Here is a 14,798-nt window from a genome sequence, read left to right as displayed (position 1 = left end):
GAGGACACAAACAGAGATCAGTCCTGTCCTGAGGTGAAACCAGGGAGCAGATCCTGGGATTTGGATTCCTCCCCACTGTTTTTATTGCCGTGGCAGGGATGAGTATTTATGGGGAAGAATGAAATCCTTTTTGGTGCCTGAATCCCAAACTGATCCAACCCAGAGCCCTGCTGGGACAGACACTTTCTGTCCTAAATCCCTTAGCTCCAAAAGTTCCCAGCTCAGCTCCTTCACCTTTTTTTTTGGGAATGTGCACAGCAGGAATTCCAGAAGTACAGCCCCACTTCCACTGGAAATGCCCCCACCCATGGAATTTTGCTGGAAGAGTTGTTCCTTCCTCTGTTGGGAAGATTTTTGTGGTTTTTGGCTTTAATTTCCCACTTTTTGTGTTCTATCACATTAATTAAAAATAATCAAAATAAACCCGAGATATTTTTAGGAGCTTTTGAAGGGCTGAGTCTCCTCCCCTTAAATTGTCCTGTTCTTGGGAATATTTATTCCATCAAATCCCTCAGCTCCAAAAGTTCCCATCTCAGCTCCTTCACCTTTTTTTTGGGAATGTGCACAGCAGGAATTCCAGAAGGTGTCCCTGCCCATGGCAGGGGTGGCACTGGATGATCTTTAAGGTCCCTTCCAACCCAAACCATTCCACGATTCAGGAGAACTGGGAAATATTGAAATCAGAACGGGACAGAGAACAGAGATTCATTTTTTTTCCCCCTGAAAATTGAAAAAGGTTTGGCTCCAACTCCTGGTTTCTAAGGTGACAGGAGCTGCTCCTTACCACAGAGCCTGGGGGCGCAGTCAGCATGTCCAGGATGTCCCTGGGATAGGTTTTGGTGGAACGCTCCGAGCGGTCACCGTAGGACGGAGTCCGAGAGTGCGCAGCAGTTCCTCTGCCCGGGGACGACTTTTCCTCTGGGAAGCGCTGTTGTCTGGAACCTGGGGTGGGAAAGATAATCCTCAACAAAAATATTCTCAACACTAGCAGGAAGGAACATTTCCATCTTCATTTTCCATCCCCGGGAGTGGCCAAGGCCAGGCTGGATTGGGGTTTGGTGGTGGTTTGGTGTGGAAGAGGTTTCACAGCGACTTCTGTGAGCCAGACAGAAGTTTGAGAAGAGGATCCATGTTTGATAAGAGGGTCCGGGTTTGATAAGAGGATCCATGTTTGATAGGAGGATCCATGTTTGACAGGAGGATTCATGTTTGAGAAGAGGATCCATGTTTGATAGGAGGATCCATGCTTGATAAGAGGATCCATGTTTGATAAGTCATGACCAAAGTGTAAATTTATGAGTTTTGTAAGACTGTACAAAAAGCATGCAGGCTGGAATAAAAACTGTTTGAAGCCTTCTGAAAATGGAGCTGTTTGTATTGTCTCTGTCTCATACACAACAGTTTTGGTTGGCTAATTTGAGATTTCCCCGTTAATTAGCGCTAATGAGTGTGGTGGGCTCAGTGCTGGCTAATCACCAGTGCACTCACTGGGATGTACTCACCTATTTCCTGCTGGGAGGCAGGACTAGGAAATAGGAAAGGTAAAGCAGGGTGAAAAGTTTCAAAGGGTATAAAAAAAATTTATTAGCAGTAACTAAAAGGAAAAAAAGAAATAAGAATCAAAACAAAACCTTTGGGATGCTTTTCCTCCCCCTACAACCTTTTCTTTCTTAATGACAGCGTAAAGAAACAAAACCTAAAATTTCAGTTTACTGTTCTTGATTTTTTTCATCTTTAACATGTTTTTTTCACAGAAGTGTATAAAGCTTTTCAGTAAGTGGAAGTTTTATATCACTTCTGTAAATACCTCCCATACAAAAAAAAAATTATTTAGTATCCACAGGCCTGGAGAAACCTGGGGTAGTGGAAGGTGTCCCTGCCCATGGCACTGGGTGGGCTTTAAGGTCCCTCCACTCAAACCAGTTTTTAAAACCAAAATGATTTTGAATAATTCAAATTATTAAAAAAATCTGTAAACTGGGATTTATCCTGTGTATAAAATCACACCTAAATATGAAATGAAGCCATAGAAATAACCTTATAAATATTTTTGTTTGGTATTCTTTCCTCTGAGGGCTCTGGTGTGCCAGGGAAGTTATGGATTCTCCATCCTTGGAAGTGTCCGAGGCCAGCTTGGAGCACCCTGGGATAGTGGAAGGTGTCAGGGTTGGAACTGGATGGGCTTTAAATTCCCTCCCAACCCAAACCATTCCAGCATTTTAATAATTTCCAATCTCTGCATCCCATGGATAAAAGCTGCCAATGGAAGTACAAAGCATTATCAGCTCCAAAAATTCTTCTACTCCTGCTATTAAAAGTTTTTAAAAAAAACTTATCTCTTTTCTCCCTGGAATTCTTTTTATTATTTTTTTTTTTTTACTCTGTACACCAGCAAAAGATTTTGCCCAGCAGTTCATTAAAAAAAAAAGAATTATAAACCTCTCATAATCTCCCACAAGCAATCTTCCCCCTGCTCCAATCTCACTAAAAACCTCCTTTTTAAAGACAACCCTGTGGCAAGGTTTGGAAAATAAATTATTCCCTACAGTCCACGAGAGGAGAGGATCTCTAGAAATAGAGGAGTTAAACTTATTTAAACACCTATAAATGGGGCTCTAAGTGAATTTAATAGTGTGTAGTAAATTTAAAAGTTACTTTATGAGCAGCAGAATTGCCAAAATCTTGCAGTGTTAATGAAGTTTCTGTAGTGACAAGTCTGGAAGAGCTGTTGAGGAATAAAAAGCCCTTTAAAGGAGCTTCAGATACTTATATCTATCTCCAAAAATACCAGGATTATATAAAAATCTTTTATTTTTAATCCTCAGGCTTTTTTTCTCCTTTTCTAATAATCTCTCTAGGGTTTGCTGGGGTTTTTTGCCTTTGAGACAAAAAGTCCCCAGAGTTTTTAAGGCAAGAAAATACAATATTATAGCAAACAAGGCAAGGAAATCACCTTTTTCATTTCAGATGAACGTGGAAGTTCTGGAAATTAAAGTAAAATCTACCTTATTTAAAGCTAAATAAGATTTTTCAGCCCAGTCCTCACTGCTGCAGCTCTGAGAAGCCACAATGTGTACAGAAGCTTTTCCTGTGTCCACTGGGAAATTAATGTTATTCATTCCTCCACGATCCAAAATTACATGAAATTATGAACTGATGAATATTTTACTGTCCTTTATTAAAATTTCCAGACATTTTGCCCTTTTTTTTTTTTTCCAGCTGCTTTTATTTGCAGCCTTCCCCAGCCACACGGGCTGTGGATATTGGCTCTGTGCTCCTGAGGGAACTGATTCTCCTCCCTGCTCCAATGGATCTCAAATGGAAACAAATCCATAAACCATGGAAATTCCTGGAGTCAGAGGGAAAAAGTCCTAAAAACGAGCTGCTTTTTAATTCATATTGCACATCCTCTTTTAACCAAATAATGTCTTTTTTGTTTATTTTTTTTTTTAATTTCAATAAAGTTCTTCTCCCTCTCTTTCCCTCCTGGAGCCAATTCTGTGGCTGCAGCATCAAGGAATTGATCTGTCCCAAAGTCTGGGGGAGTTTTTGGGGTTTGTTTTTGTTGTGTTAATTTAGGAATTCACATAATTTAATAGATTTAGGAATTGTTTTTGGCTTGTTTTTGCTGTGTTAATTTTGGAATTTACATGATTTAATAAGTTTAATAAATTTAGGAATTTGTTTTGTTTTGGCTGCGTTAATTTAGGAATTTACATGATTTAATAAATTTAATAAATTTGGGAATTAATTTTTGGTTTGTTTTTGCTGCGTTCATTTAGGAATTTACATGATTTAATAAGTTTAATAGATTTAGGAATTTGTTTTTGGTTTGTTTTTGCTGTGTTAATTTAGGCATTTCCATAATTTAATTTATTTAATAAATCTTGGAATTTGTTTTTGGTTTGTTTTGGCTGTACCAATTTAGGAATTTCCATGATTTAATAAATTCAGGAATTTACATAAGGAGGGTCTGGTTTGCTTGGCCTGGAGAGGAGGAGGTGAGGGGAGACTCCTCGGGGTCTCTCCAACCTCTGCTCCCTGTGACAGGAACAGGAAGCAATGGAAGCTGTGCCAGTTTTAGGTTAAATTTTGGGAAAATTTCTTCCCCCAGAGGGTGCTGGGCACTCCCAAAGCTGCTCCAGAAGGGTTTGGACAATGATCCCAGGGTGGGATTTTGGGGTGCCTGGATGATCCTTGTGGATCCACTCAGGAATTACATGAAATATCGGGAACGGGAGATCCAGAACCCAAAGGCATCCTCAGAATGGTCAGGAAACTCCATCTGGGCCCAAAATAGGGTCCAGAAGGGTTTGGACAATGATCCCAGGGTGGGATTTTGGGGTGTCTGTGCCTGGATGATCCTTGTGGATTCACTCAGGAATTACATGAAATATCAGGAACGGGAGATCCAGAACCCAAAGGCATCCTCAGAATGGTCAGGAAACTCCATCTGAGCCCAAAATAGTCAGGAAAACTCAAGAGCCCAAAATCATCCTCAAGAGAGTTGGAAACTCCATCTGAGCCCAAAACCATCCTCAGAATGGTCAGGAAACTCCATCTGAGCCCAAAATAGTCAGGAAAACTCAAGAGCCCAAAATCATCTTCAAGAGAGTTGGATACTCCATCTGAGCCCCAAACCATCCTCAGAGAAGTCAGAAAACTCCATCTGAGCCCAAAGCCATCCTCAGGGAGTCAGGAAATTCCAGAGCCCAGAAAAGGTCAGGAAAACATCCAGAGCCCAAAAACATCCTCAGGAGAATTGGAAACTCCATCTGAGCTCAAAATCATCCTCTGGAGAGTTGGAAACTCCATCTGAGCTCAAAATCATCCTCAAGAGAGTTGGAAACTCCATCTGAGCTCAAAACCTTCAGAGCAGTCAGGAAATTCCACCCAGAACCCAAAATCATCCTCATAATGGTCAGAAAACTCCATCTGAGCACAAAGCCACCCTCAGGGAGTCAGGAAACTCCATCTGGGCCCAAAATCTTCAGAGGAGTCAGGAAGCTCCATCTGGGCCCAAAACAGGGCCAGGAAACTCCATCCAGAGCCCAAAACCATCCTCAGAGGAGTCAGGAAATTCCAGAGCCCAGAAAAGGTCAGGAAAACATCCAGAGCCCAAAAACATCCTCAGGAGAATTGGAAACTCCATCTGAGCCCAAAACCTTCAGAGCAGTCAGGAAATTCCACCCAGAACCCAAAATCATCCTCATAATGGTCAGAAAACTCCATCTGAGCACAAAGCCACCCTCAGGGAGTCAGGAAATTCCAGAGCCCAGAAAAGGTCAGGAAAACATCCAGAGCCCAAAAACATCCTCAGGAGAATTGGAAACTCCATCTGAGCCCAAAGCCATCCTCAGGGAGTCAGGAAACTCCGTCTGGGCCGAAACAGGGTCAGGAAACTCCATCTAGAGCCCAAAACAGAGCCAGGAAACTCCATCTAGAGCCCAAAACCATCCTCAGAGGAGTCAGGAAATTCCAGAGCCCAGAAAAGGTCAGGAAAACATCCAGAGCCCAAAAACATCCTCAGGAGAATTGGAAACTCCATCTGAGCTCAAAATCATCCTCTGGAGAGTTGGAAACTCCATCTGAGCTCAAAATCATCCTCAAGAGAGTTGGAAACTCCATCTGAGCTCAAAACCTTCAGAGCAGTCAGGAAATTCCATCCAGAACCCCAAACCATCCTCAGAATGGTCAGAAAACTCCATCTGAGCCCAAAAAAGAGCCAGGAAAGAGAATCTAGAGCCCAAAACCATCCTCAGAGGAGTCAGGAAATTCCATCCAGAACCCCAAACCATCCTCAGAATGGTCAGAAAACTCCATCTGAGCACAAAGCCACCCTCAGGGAGCCAGGAAACTCCATCTGGGCCCAAAATCTTCAGAGGAGTCAGGAAGCTCCATCTGGGCCCAAAACAGGGCCAGGAAACTCCATCCAGAGCCCAAAACCATCCTCAGAGGAGTCAGGAAATTCCAGAGCCCAGAAAAGGTCAGGAAAACATCCAGAGCCCAAAAACATCCTCAGGAGAATTGGAAACTCCATCTGAGCTCAAAATCATCCTCTGGAGAGTTGGAAACTCCATCTGAGCTCAAAATCATCCTCAAGAGAGTTGGAAACTCCATCTGAGCTCAAAACCTTCAGAGCAGTCAGGAAATTCCATCCAGAATCCCAAACCATTCTCAGAATGGTCAGAAAACTCCATCTGAGCCCAAAAAAGAGCCAGGAAACTCCATCTAGAGCCCAAAACCATCCTCAGAGGAGTCAGGAAATTCCAGAGCCCAAAAAAGGTCAGGAAAACATCCAGAGCCCAAAACCATCCTCAGAATGGTCAGGAAACTCCAGAGCCCAAAAAAAGATCAGGAGAGCATCCAGAGCCCAAAACCATCCTGAGAGGAGTCAGGAAACTCCATGCAGAACCCAAAACCATCAGAGCAGTCAGGAAACTCCATTTGAGCCCAAAAAAGGATCAGGAGAACATTCAGAGCCCCAACCCATGCTCCTGGAGGAATCAGGAGCAGCTCGTGGAGGTTCCAGGTCTCGCAGGCTGCATCATTGACAGATTTCAATAAATCAATTACCGATAAATAGGAATGTCCTGCTGATAACACCACTTTACCTGCCCTGCTCCTGAAGCCTTGAAAGCTGTCCGAAATGTCAGGTGGCTCCAAGCCCAGGTAGACCTTGACAAGGTGAGTAAGCTCTGTGAATGCCTCATCCAGCTCATCTGCACAGGGGGAAATGCATTTCGTGGCAGAGAGAAAAGAAACTGAATAAAAACCAGCTTTTCATCAGTGCAAAGACACAAATCTCACGAATTTGACACAGAAATATGCTTTTAACTTAGCCAGAAAATACAGAAATACATTGTTTGTCACAGAAATACATTTTTAATGTCTCTTGGGGTGAAAAACCTTCATCTTCACGAACAGCACATTGAAAAATAAAGCTAAAATTCTCTGCACTCACCTAAGTATTTTCTTATTGTTTTATTTCTTTAGGGCCATATTTAAATTGAAAGCTCCGTGTGCCACATTTACAAATTCACAATATTTTACACCACGGTGCTGTAATTTAATGTGGTGAACACCAAAAAAACACCTCTACAAAAGGAATGAATTACAGAGGGATTCTTTCCAGAAAGGATTCTCCCAGACAAGAAATACCATCTCCCACATTTAATGCCCACCCTGGCAAAAAAAGAAGCTAACCTCCACAACCTGCCGTCCCTCAAACCCTAATTATCCCGAAGGAAATCAGCAATTAACTCACCAGTGTTGATGACTGCATGGAAGTAGCTGGGCACGTCCTGGCTGACCTGCAGGTACATGTCCACCCTGCTCACCGCCTCGTCGATCTCCGGCCTGCTGAACAACCCTGTCCTCCTCAGGTGGACCCCGTATTTCCACTTGTCCTTTGGCACCAACAGCACGTACCTGGGTCTAAAGTGGGTATTCTTCAAGCTGTGGGCACCCTGGAACATAAAGCAGAGGAAAAAAAGTGGTTTTTTTTCCTTGAAACTGTGAAATTTGGACCTCAGTTTTTTTCTCCTTGAAAATAAAGCAGAGGAACACAGGGGTTTATTTTTGAAATTGAGTGTTTGTCCAATTCAGAGCTCAGTTTTTTCTCCTTGAAAACAGAGCAGAGAAAACAGTGGTTTTCTTATTGAAATTCAATATTGGTTAAATTTGGAGCGGGGTTTTTTCTCCTTGAACAGAAGATGTGACAGTGACATTAACACATCAGCTCTGGTGAGGAATGGACAGCTTGAAAATTCCACCAAGGTTTCATCTCCTGTTTTTCTTGCTTTGGGAATTTAAGGCCAGACAAGGAACACTCTCTGTGCCCATCAGGGAGATTCACACTCTGCCCAAACTGAGGGGAAAAAAAACCTGGAAATACCCGAGATGAAGTTATTAATTTGCTTTTTAATATCAGCTGAGCCACAGGCACTCAAAAGCAGCATTGCAGCACTAAATTGTCCCTCATTTGAGCAAGAAAATACTTGGTTTTTAGTGCTGCTGTTATTTGTACATTTATATGCGAGCCAGTGGATGTGCATGGATTTATTTTGGGCCCAAACTCCTCACGAGCACCAAGGCACTCAACTGAAAATCAGATTTTTCATCACCAGTTTCCCAAACAAAATGATCATCTTGTAATTTATGACAATTAAAATCTGAATGCTCAGCTCAGGCTCTTGTGTTAGCATTGCACTCTCCTAATTTCTTTTTCTCTCTGCTGTTTTACACAACTGAAAATCAGATTTTTGTTCATTTTCCCAAACAAAATAATCATAATGTAATTTATGAAATTTAAAACCAGAATGTTTAGCTCAGATTCTTGTGTTAGCACTGCACTCTCCTACATTTCTTTTTCTCTCTGCTCTTTTACTCCATTGAAAATCAGATTTTTGCCAAAATCAGCATTAATGGGGGCACTGAGAGCCCAAAATCAGTGATAATCAGAGAGCCCAAAATAAGCATTAATGAGGGCACTGCGAGCCCAAAATCAGTGTAAATCAGAGAGCCCAAAATCAGCATTAATGAGGGCACTGAAAGCCCAAAATCAGCATTAAGGAGGGCACTGAGAGCCCAAAATCAGCATTAAGGAGAGAGCCCAAAATCAGCATTAATGAAGGAACTGAGAGCCCAAAATTAGTGTTAATGAGAGAGCACAAAATCAGTGTAAATGAGGGCACTGAAAACCCAAAATCAGCATTAATGAGGGCACTGAGAGCCCAAAATCAGCATTAATGAGAGCCCAAAATCAGCATTAAGGAGAGAGCCCCCATATCTGGCCTTGTGCCCTGTCCATGGATAACCAAATCCCAGAAACCTGGGAACAAACTGCTGACAGCATTCCTGGGTCATCCCTTCCCACTGGAAAGGAAAACCTAAAGCAAGGGGCTCCCTTCTGGTGGATTGATATAAAAAATGGGAGATTCCAAGGAAAAAAAAAAAATGTTCAACACATCTGCAAGGGGAACGTGGAATTGGCTGAGGCATTTCAAAGTTCTGCATTCCTGGAGAGATGGAAGCAGATGATTTGATGGTTTTTTAATTAAACTCCTTGATTATTGTTACCATGAAGGGCCAGCTCAGCTGTTCCAGGCTCATTTGGTATAAATACAAATAATGGGCTCTGTTGTGGCTTTTCAAGGCAAAGTTTTGTTGCAAAAGGCATCAAAAAGAGCAGCTGGAGGCAGAAATCCTCCAGAGGAACCTCGCTCCTTTAAAAGGGATTTGCTAAACTTCCAAGGAATTGCCTGCAGGGTTGCTGGAAAATGCTGAAAAAATAAAACCAATAAACCCCAAGCTGTATTTGTGCCTGAAAATAAGTTTATTTCTATGTTATACTATTATTTAAATATTCCCCACTGGCCATTTTGCCCATCCAGTGGTTTCTATAATTTCATTTATGGGAGAGAAGACAGCACAAATCTACAAGAAATTTGTGCTTTCTGCCTGTGAAACTTCAAAACACAACTGAGAGTGAATAAACATTCACACCCAGGCATGAACCTAATAGAAAAAATAAAATAAATCAGGTTTGGCCAGAGAAGTGGAGTTCACTGTGGGAGCAGGAAAAAGCTACAAGGACAGGAGTCAGGTACTTACAGCTTTCACCATTGTGTCAAATTCCTCTTGAGAAATGAAATAATAATCGAATCTGTTTTCTTCCCCAAAATAAGCTTCCCTGGTGGTGTGGCAGGGCCTGGAAGATTGATGGGATAATAAAGAAATAACCTGGTTTACAATCCCTGCAGCAGCTCTGGAGTAGCAGTGGGAGATGGGGGGTGCAAAGCTGGGAAACTAGAAATAATTTTATTTTTAAGCAGCAAAGAAATACGAGAAATAGAAAGAGGTGCAAATCACACCCTAAATGCTGCGTGTTTGAAAGATGAACCCATTTAAGCAGCAAAGAAATACGAGAAATAGAAAGAGGTGCAAATCACACCCCTAAACGCTGCGTGTTTGAAAGATGAACCTGTAAATACACCAAAAAAAGTTAAATGTAACGTGGTGTTTTGGCTGTAAATCCCTCCCCAGCCCAGGCTGGCACTGAGAAATGATGAACCCTTTTTTTTTTTTTTCTTTCCCAATTTTGTCAGCTTGGGGATGATATAAAGTCAAATCCTGAATGTGGAAAAGGAGCTGGGCTGAACTGTGAGGTTAAGAAAGAGCTCAAAAAGTCCAATTTTTAAACAGATGCCTAATGGGAAGGGGAGAGACAATCCTGAAAGTGGGGAAAAAAGTGGATAAAAGGCAGGGAAATAAAACCTCAGCTACCTCAAAAAGTCCAATTTTTAAACAGATGCCTAATGGGAAGGGGAGAGACAATCCTGAAAGTGGGGAAAAAAGTGGGATAAAAGGCAGGGAAAGTAAAAATTCAGCTACCTTGGCTTCACACCAGGATAAAACACTAAAAAGCCACCAAAATGCCACGCCCAAACTCAGCTAATTAATGCAGGTAGCAATTTAATACTGAAGAATTCGCTTAGTCTGGTTCTGTTTAAAAATCAGATTTTTTTTTCCCCTTTTTTCTGCTTTGTCTTTGAGGTGGGAAAAAAGGGATGTAGGGATAAACCTCAGCTACCTGAGCTTCCCACCAGGATAAAACACTAAAAACCCATCAAAAACACCCAAAACCCAGATAATTAATGCAGGTAACAACTAGAGCCTGAAATATTCATGGGCTCTGGTTCTGTTTGAAAAGCAGATTTTTCTCCTCATTGCCACTAAAGAGGGAAAAAAAGGCTGGGAAAGGAATTCCCTGCCATCCCAGAAGGATAAACCTCAGCCACCATGGTGAAACACTAAAAAAACCCAAAAAATCCCTAAAAAACCCAACCAAAAATCCCACAAAAAACCCTCAGTTAATTAATGAAGGTGACAATCTGAGCCTGAAGTATTCAGTTGGTTCAGGTCTGTTTGAAAATCAGATTTTCCTCCTCATTTCTGCTTTGCCAGGAATTCCCTTCCATCCCATAAGGACAAACCTCAGCCACCAGGATGAAACACTAAAAAACCCCAAAAAATCCCTAAAAAACCCAACCAAAAATCCCACAAAAACCCCTCAGTTAATTAATGCAGGTAACAATTAGAGGCTGAAATATTCACAGGCTCTTGTTCTGTTTGAAAATCAGATTTTTCTCCTCGTTTCTGCTTTGCCATTAAAGTGGGAAAAAAGGCAGGGAAAGGAATTCCCTTCCATCCCATAAGAATAAACCTCAACCACCATGGTGAAACATGAAAAAACCACTAAAAATCCCCAAAAAATCCCTAAAAAAACCCCTCAAAATCCCCCAGTTAATTAATGCAGGTAACAATTAGAGGCTGAAATATTCATGGGCTCTTGTTCTTATAGAAAATCAGATTTTTCTCCTTGTTTCTGCTTTGCCATTAAAGTGGGAAAAAAGGCAGGGAAAGGAGTTCCCTTCCATCCCATGAGGATAAACCTCAGATACCAGGATGGAACACTAAAAACCCACTAAAACCCCCCCAAAAAATCCCTAAAAAAACCCCTCAAAATCACCCAGTTAATTAATGCAGGTAACAATTTGAACCTGAAATATTCACGGGCTCTGGTTCTTATTGAAAATCAGATTTTCCTCCTTGTTTCTGCTTTGCCATTAAAGTGGGAAAAAAGGCAGAGAAAGGAATTCCCTGCCATTCCATAAGGACAAACCTCAGATACCAGGATGGAACACTAAAAACCACTAAAAAACCCAAAAAAATCCCTAAAAAAAACCCCCCACCACCAAACCCAAAATCCCAGCTATTTAATGCAGGTAACAATTTGAACCTGAAATATTCACGGGCTCTGGTTCTTATTGAAAATCAGATTTTCCTCCTCGTTTCTGCTTTGCCATTAAAGTGGCATAAATGGCAGAGAAAGGAATTCCCTTCCATCCCATAAGAACAAACCTCAGATACCAGGATGGAACACTAAAAACCACTAAAAAACCCAAAAAAATCCCTAAAAAAAACCCCCCACCACCAAACCCAAAATCCCAGCTATTTAATGCAGGTAACAATCTGAGCCTGAAGTATTCAGTGGGTCTGGGTCTGTTTGAAAATCAGATTTTTCTTCTAATTTCTGCTTTGCCATTAAAGTGGGAAAAAAGGCAGGGAAAGGAATTCCCTTCCATCCCATGAGGATAAACCTCAGATACCAGGATGGAACACTAAAAACCACTAAAAAAACCCCCAAAAATCCCTAAAAAAACCCCCAAAAAACCCCAGTTAATTAATGCAGGTAACAATTTGAGCCTGAAGTATTCAGTGGGTCTGGTTCTGTTTGAAAATCAGATTTTTCTCCTCATTTATCCCAGGGGGCTGAGCTTGAAACCAGTAAAAATTCAATGTCAGCATCAGAGGGTGGCACTTTTTTCCCCCACAAAAAATGAGAGCAGCCAATTCCACATGGGCTCTGTAAAATTCCCTGATTTTTTCTGGGGTAACACAAAACACACCCAGCTCCAAAGGTCACCAGCCAGATGGTTGGAGGGGCCAATTTCACTCGATTTCCTGCGATTTTTACACATTTCAGCCCTTTTTAATTGTTTACATTCAGCCTGCCAGAATATCTTGCATAAAATCCATTTTTAATGAGCAGAATGTTTGAAATTTCCAGGCAGAAAACTGCTCAAATCTCCCCTGAATAATTAAAAATACAACTTTGCTTTATGGTTGCAATTTTCTGCTCTGTTAAGGTTCTGTCTATTCCTTTTTTTTTTTTTAAATTTTCTCCTCATTCATGGAAGTTGTAGGGAATAAAACACAATGTAAAAATGCCCTTTATTTAAAAAAACAACACAAAAATACCCTCACAGAATGTTTGGAAAATTTCAAATGGAATTGAATTTGTCATTTCTAAAATATGGGTTTAAATAACAGGAAAAAAAGGAACTTTTACAGTGGCATAATAGATTTTTCCCTTAAAAAAGAAAATTAATGCATAAATTACTGCCATAAAAAATGGGGAATAAGGGGATGCAGAGCAGGTTTTTTGGGTTGTAATTTCTTTTTTATTTTTTATTTGGTTTATTTCTTTTTATGTTTGTTTTTATTTTATTTGTTTGGGTTTTTTTGGAGGTTTTTAAGGGGTTTTTGTGGTTTTTTTTTTGGTTCTCTTGGAGTTTTTTGTTTGCTTGATTTTGGGTTTTTTTTAGGGAATAAAACACAATGTAAAAATGCCCTTTATTTAAAAAAACAACACAAAAATACCCTCACAGAATGTTTGGAAAATTTCAAATGGAATTGAATTTGTCATTTCTAAAATATGGGTTTAAATAACGGGGAAAAAGGAACTTTTACAGTGGCATAATAGATTTTTCCCTTTAAAAAGAAAATTAATGCATAAATTACTGCCATAAAAAATGGGGAATAAGGGGATGCAGAGCAGGTTTTTTGGGTTGTAATTTCTTTTTTATTTTTTATTTGGTTTATTTCTTTTTATGTTTGTTTTTATTTTATTTGTTTGGGTTTTTTTAGAGGTTTTTAAGGGGTTTTTGTGGGGTTTTTTTTGTTCTTCTTGGCTTTTTTGTTTGCTTTTATTTGTTTGGGTTTTTTTGGAGGTTTTTAAGGGGTTTTTGTGGTTTTTTTTTTGGTTCTTCTTGAGTTTTTTGTTTGCTTGATTTTGGGTTTTTTTGTTTGGATTTTTGGGGGTTTGGGTTTTGGTGTCTTTTTTGCTTTGGTTTGTGGTTTTTTTTGGTTTTGCTTGTGGGTTTTTTTGGGTTTTTTAGTTTTTTTTTTTTTATTTTTTTCTATTTTGGTCTGTGGGGGTTTTTTTTGCCTTTTTTAGGTTGGTTGGTTTCTTTTCTGTTTTGGTTTCTGGTTTTTATATTTGTTTTAGCTTACTGATTTTTTGTTTGCTGTTTTGGTTTGTGGTTTTCATTTGTTTTGTTTAGCTTGTTTGTTTTGTGTCTTGGTTTGTGTTTTCCTTTGCTTGTTTATTTTATTTTCTGTTTATTTGCTGTCCACCTTTAAAATAATCTGATAATTGGTTTTGGTTTGTGGTTTTCATTTGTTTTGTTTAGCTTGTTTGTTTTGTGTTTTGGTTTGTGTTTTCCTTTGCTTATTTTATTTTCTGTTTATTTGCCGTCCACCTTTAAAATAATCTGATAATTTAAATAACTTTCATTAACTTTTCAGCCAGTCAAGCCTTGAGAAGAGACAAAAACACAGCAAAATTCTCTGTTTTTAACTTCTTAACCAAAAAAAAACCCCACAAACCAAACCAGCAACAATTCCAACCTTGATCCTTTGGTATTTTTTTAAACTCAGGGTGCAGAACTTACCCAAATCTGAAGAAATTCTTGAATTTTCTGCAGATTTTGAGAGAAAGTTGCCTCCTGCCACCGGCCACAGGGCCCAGTAACACCAGCATGGGGTAGGGCTGCTCAGAATCAGGCAGAGTGCTGCAAGAAAGGACATTAAATCACCTTAAAAATCAAATTTCAGCAGCTTTTTAGACAGCTCTGCAGAGATTTTATCATCCCTTCAACTCACCTCACCTTGTTCACAGCGTAGACAAAAATTGGGGCGTTCTGAATGTAAAAATAGCACAAAAATCTGCATTAAAGGCTCTTTTTCAAAAGGAATAATGTTATTTTTACTCTGATTTGCAGCCTTTTCTAAAGAGCTGGGATTTTTTGGTTTTTTTTTCCAGAGGTGGGAATATTTTAATGAGCAGGATAACTGGAATAAATCTGGAATAAACTGAATCCTACAGGTTTTTCCACTCTCCTGCAGGACTTCGTTGACTTCCATGTCCTGTGCCAGGTGAAGGTGTAAAA

General features: G+C 40.2%; 1 protein-coding gene across 1 annotated transcript in view; it reads right to left on the bottom strand.

Moving 5' to 3' along the window:
- Positions 1-655: 655 nt before the first annotated feature.
- LRGUK (leucine rich repeats and guanylate kinase domain containing) overlaps positions 656-14,798 on the bottom strand; it is a 36,495-nt gene continuing 22,352 nt past the window's right edge. Inside the window, exons 11-16 of the mRNA XM_041401057.1 lie at positions 14,301-14,420; positions 9,616-9,712; positions 7,268-7,469; positions 6,615-6,722; positions 785-942; positions 656-664 (exon numbers count right to left, since the gene is read on the bottom strand). Of these exons, the coding sequence (XP_041256991.1) occupies positions 656-664; positions 785-942; positions 6,615-6,722; positions 7,268-7,469; positions 9,616-9,712; positions 14,301-14,420 (694 nt within the window). The remainder of the gene's footprint in view (positions 665-784; positions 943-6,614; positions 6,723-7,267; positions 7,470-9,615; positions 9,713-14,300; positions 14,421-14,798) is intronic.

This window comes from Onychostruthus taczanowskii, unplaced genomic scaffold, assembly GCF_017590055.1.
Source record: "Onychostruthus taczanowskii isolate IOZ18803 unplaced genomic scaffold, ASM1759005v1 scaffold184, whole genome shotgun sequence".
Taxonomy (NCBI): domain Eukaryota; kingdom Metazoa; phylum Chordata; class Aves; order Passeriformes; family Passeridae; genus Onychostruthus; species Onychostruthus taczanowskii.
Note: the sequence above shows the minus strand (reverse complement) of the source record. Positions and strands in the feature narration are given on the sequence as shown.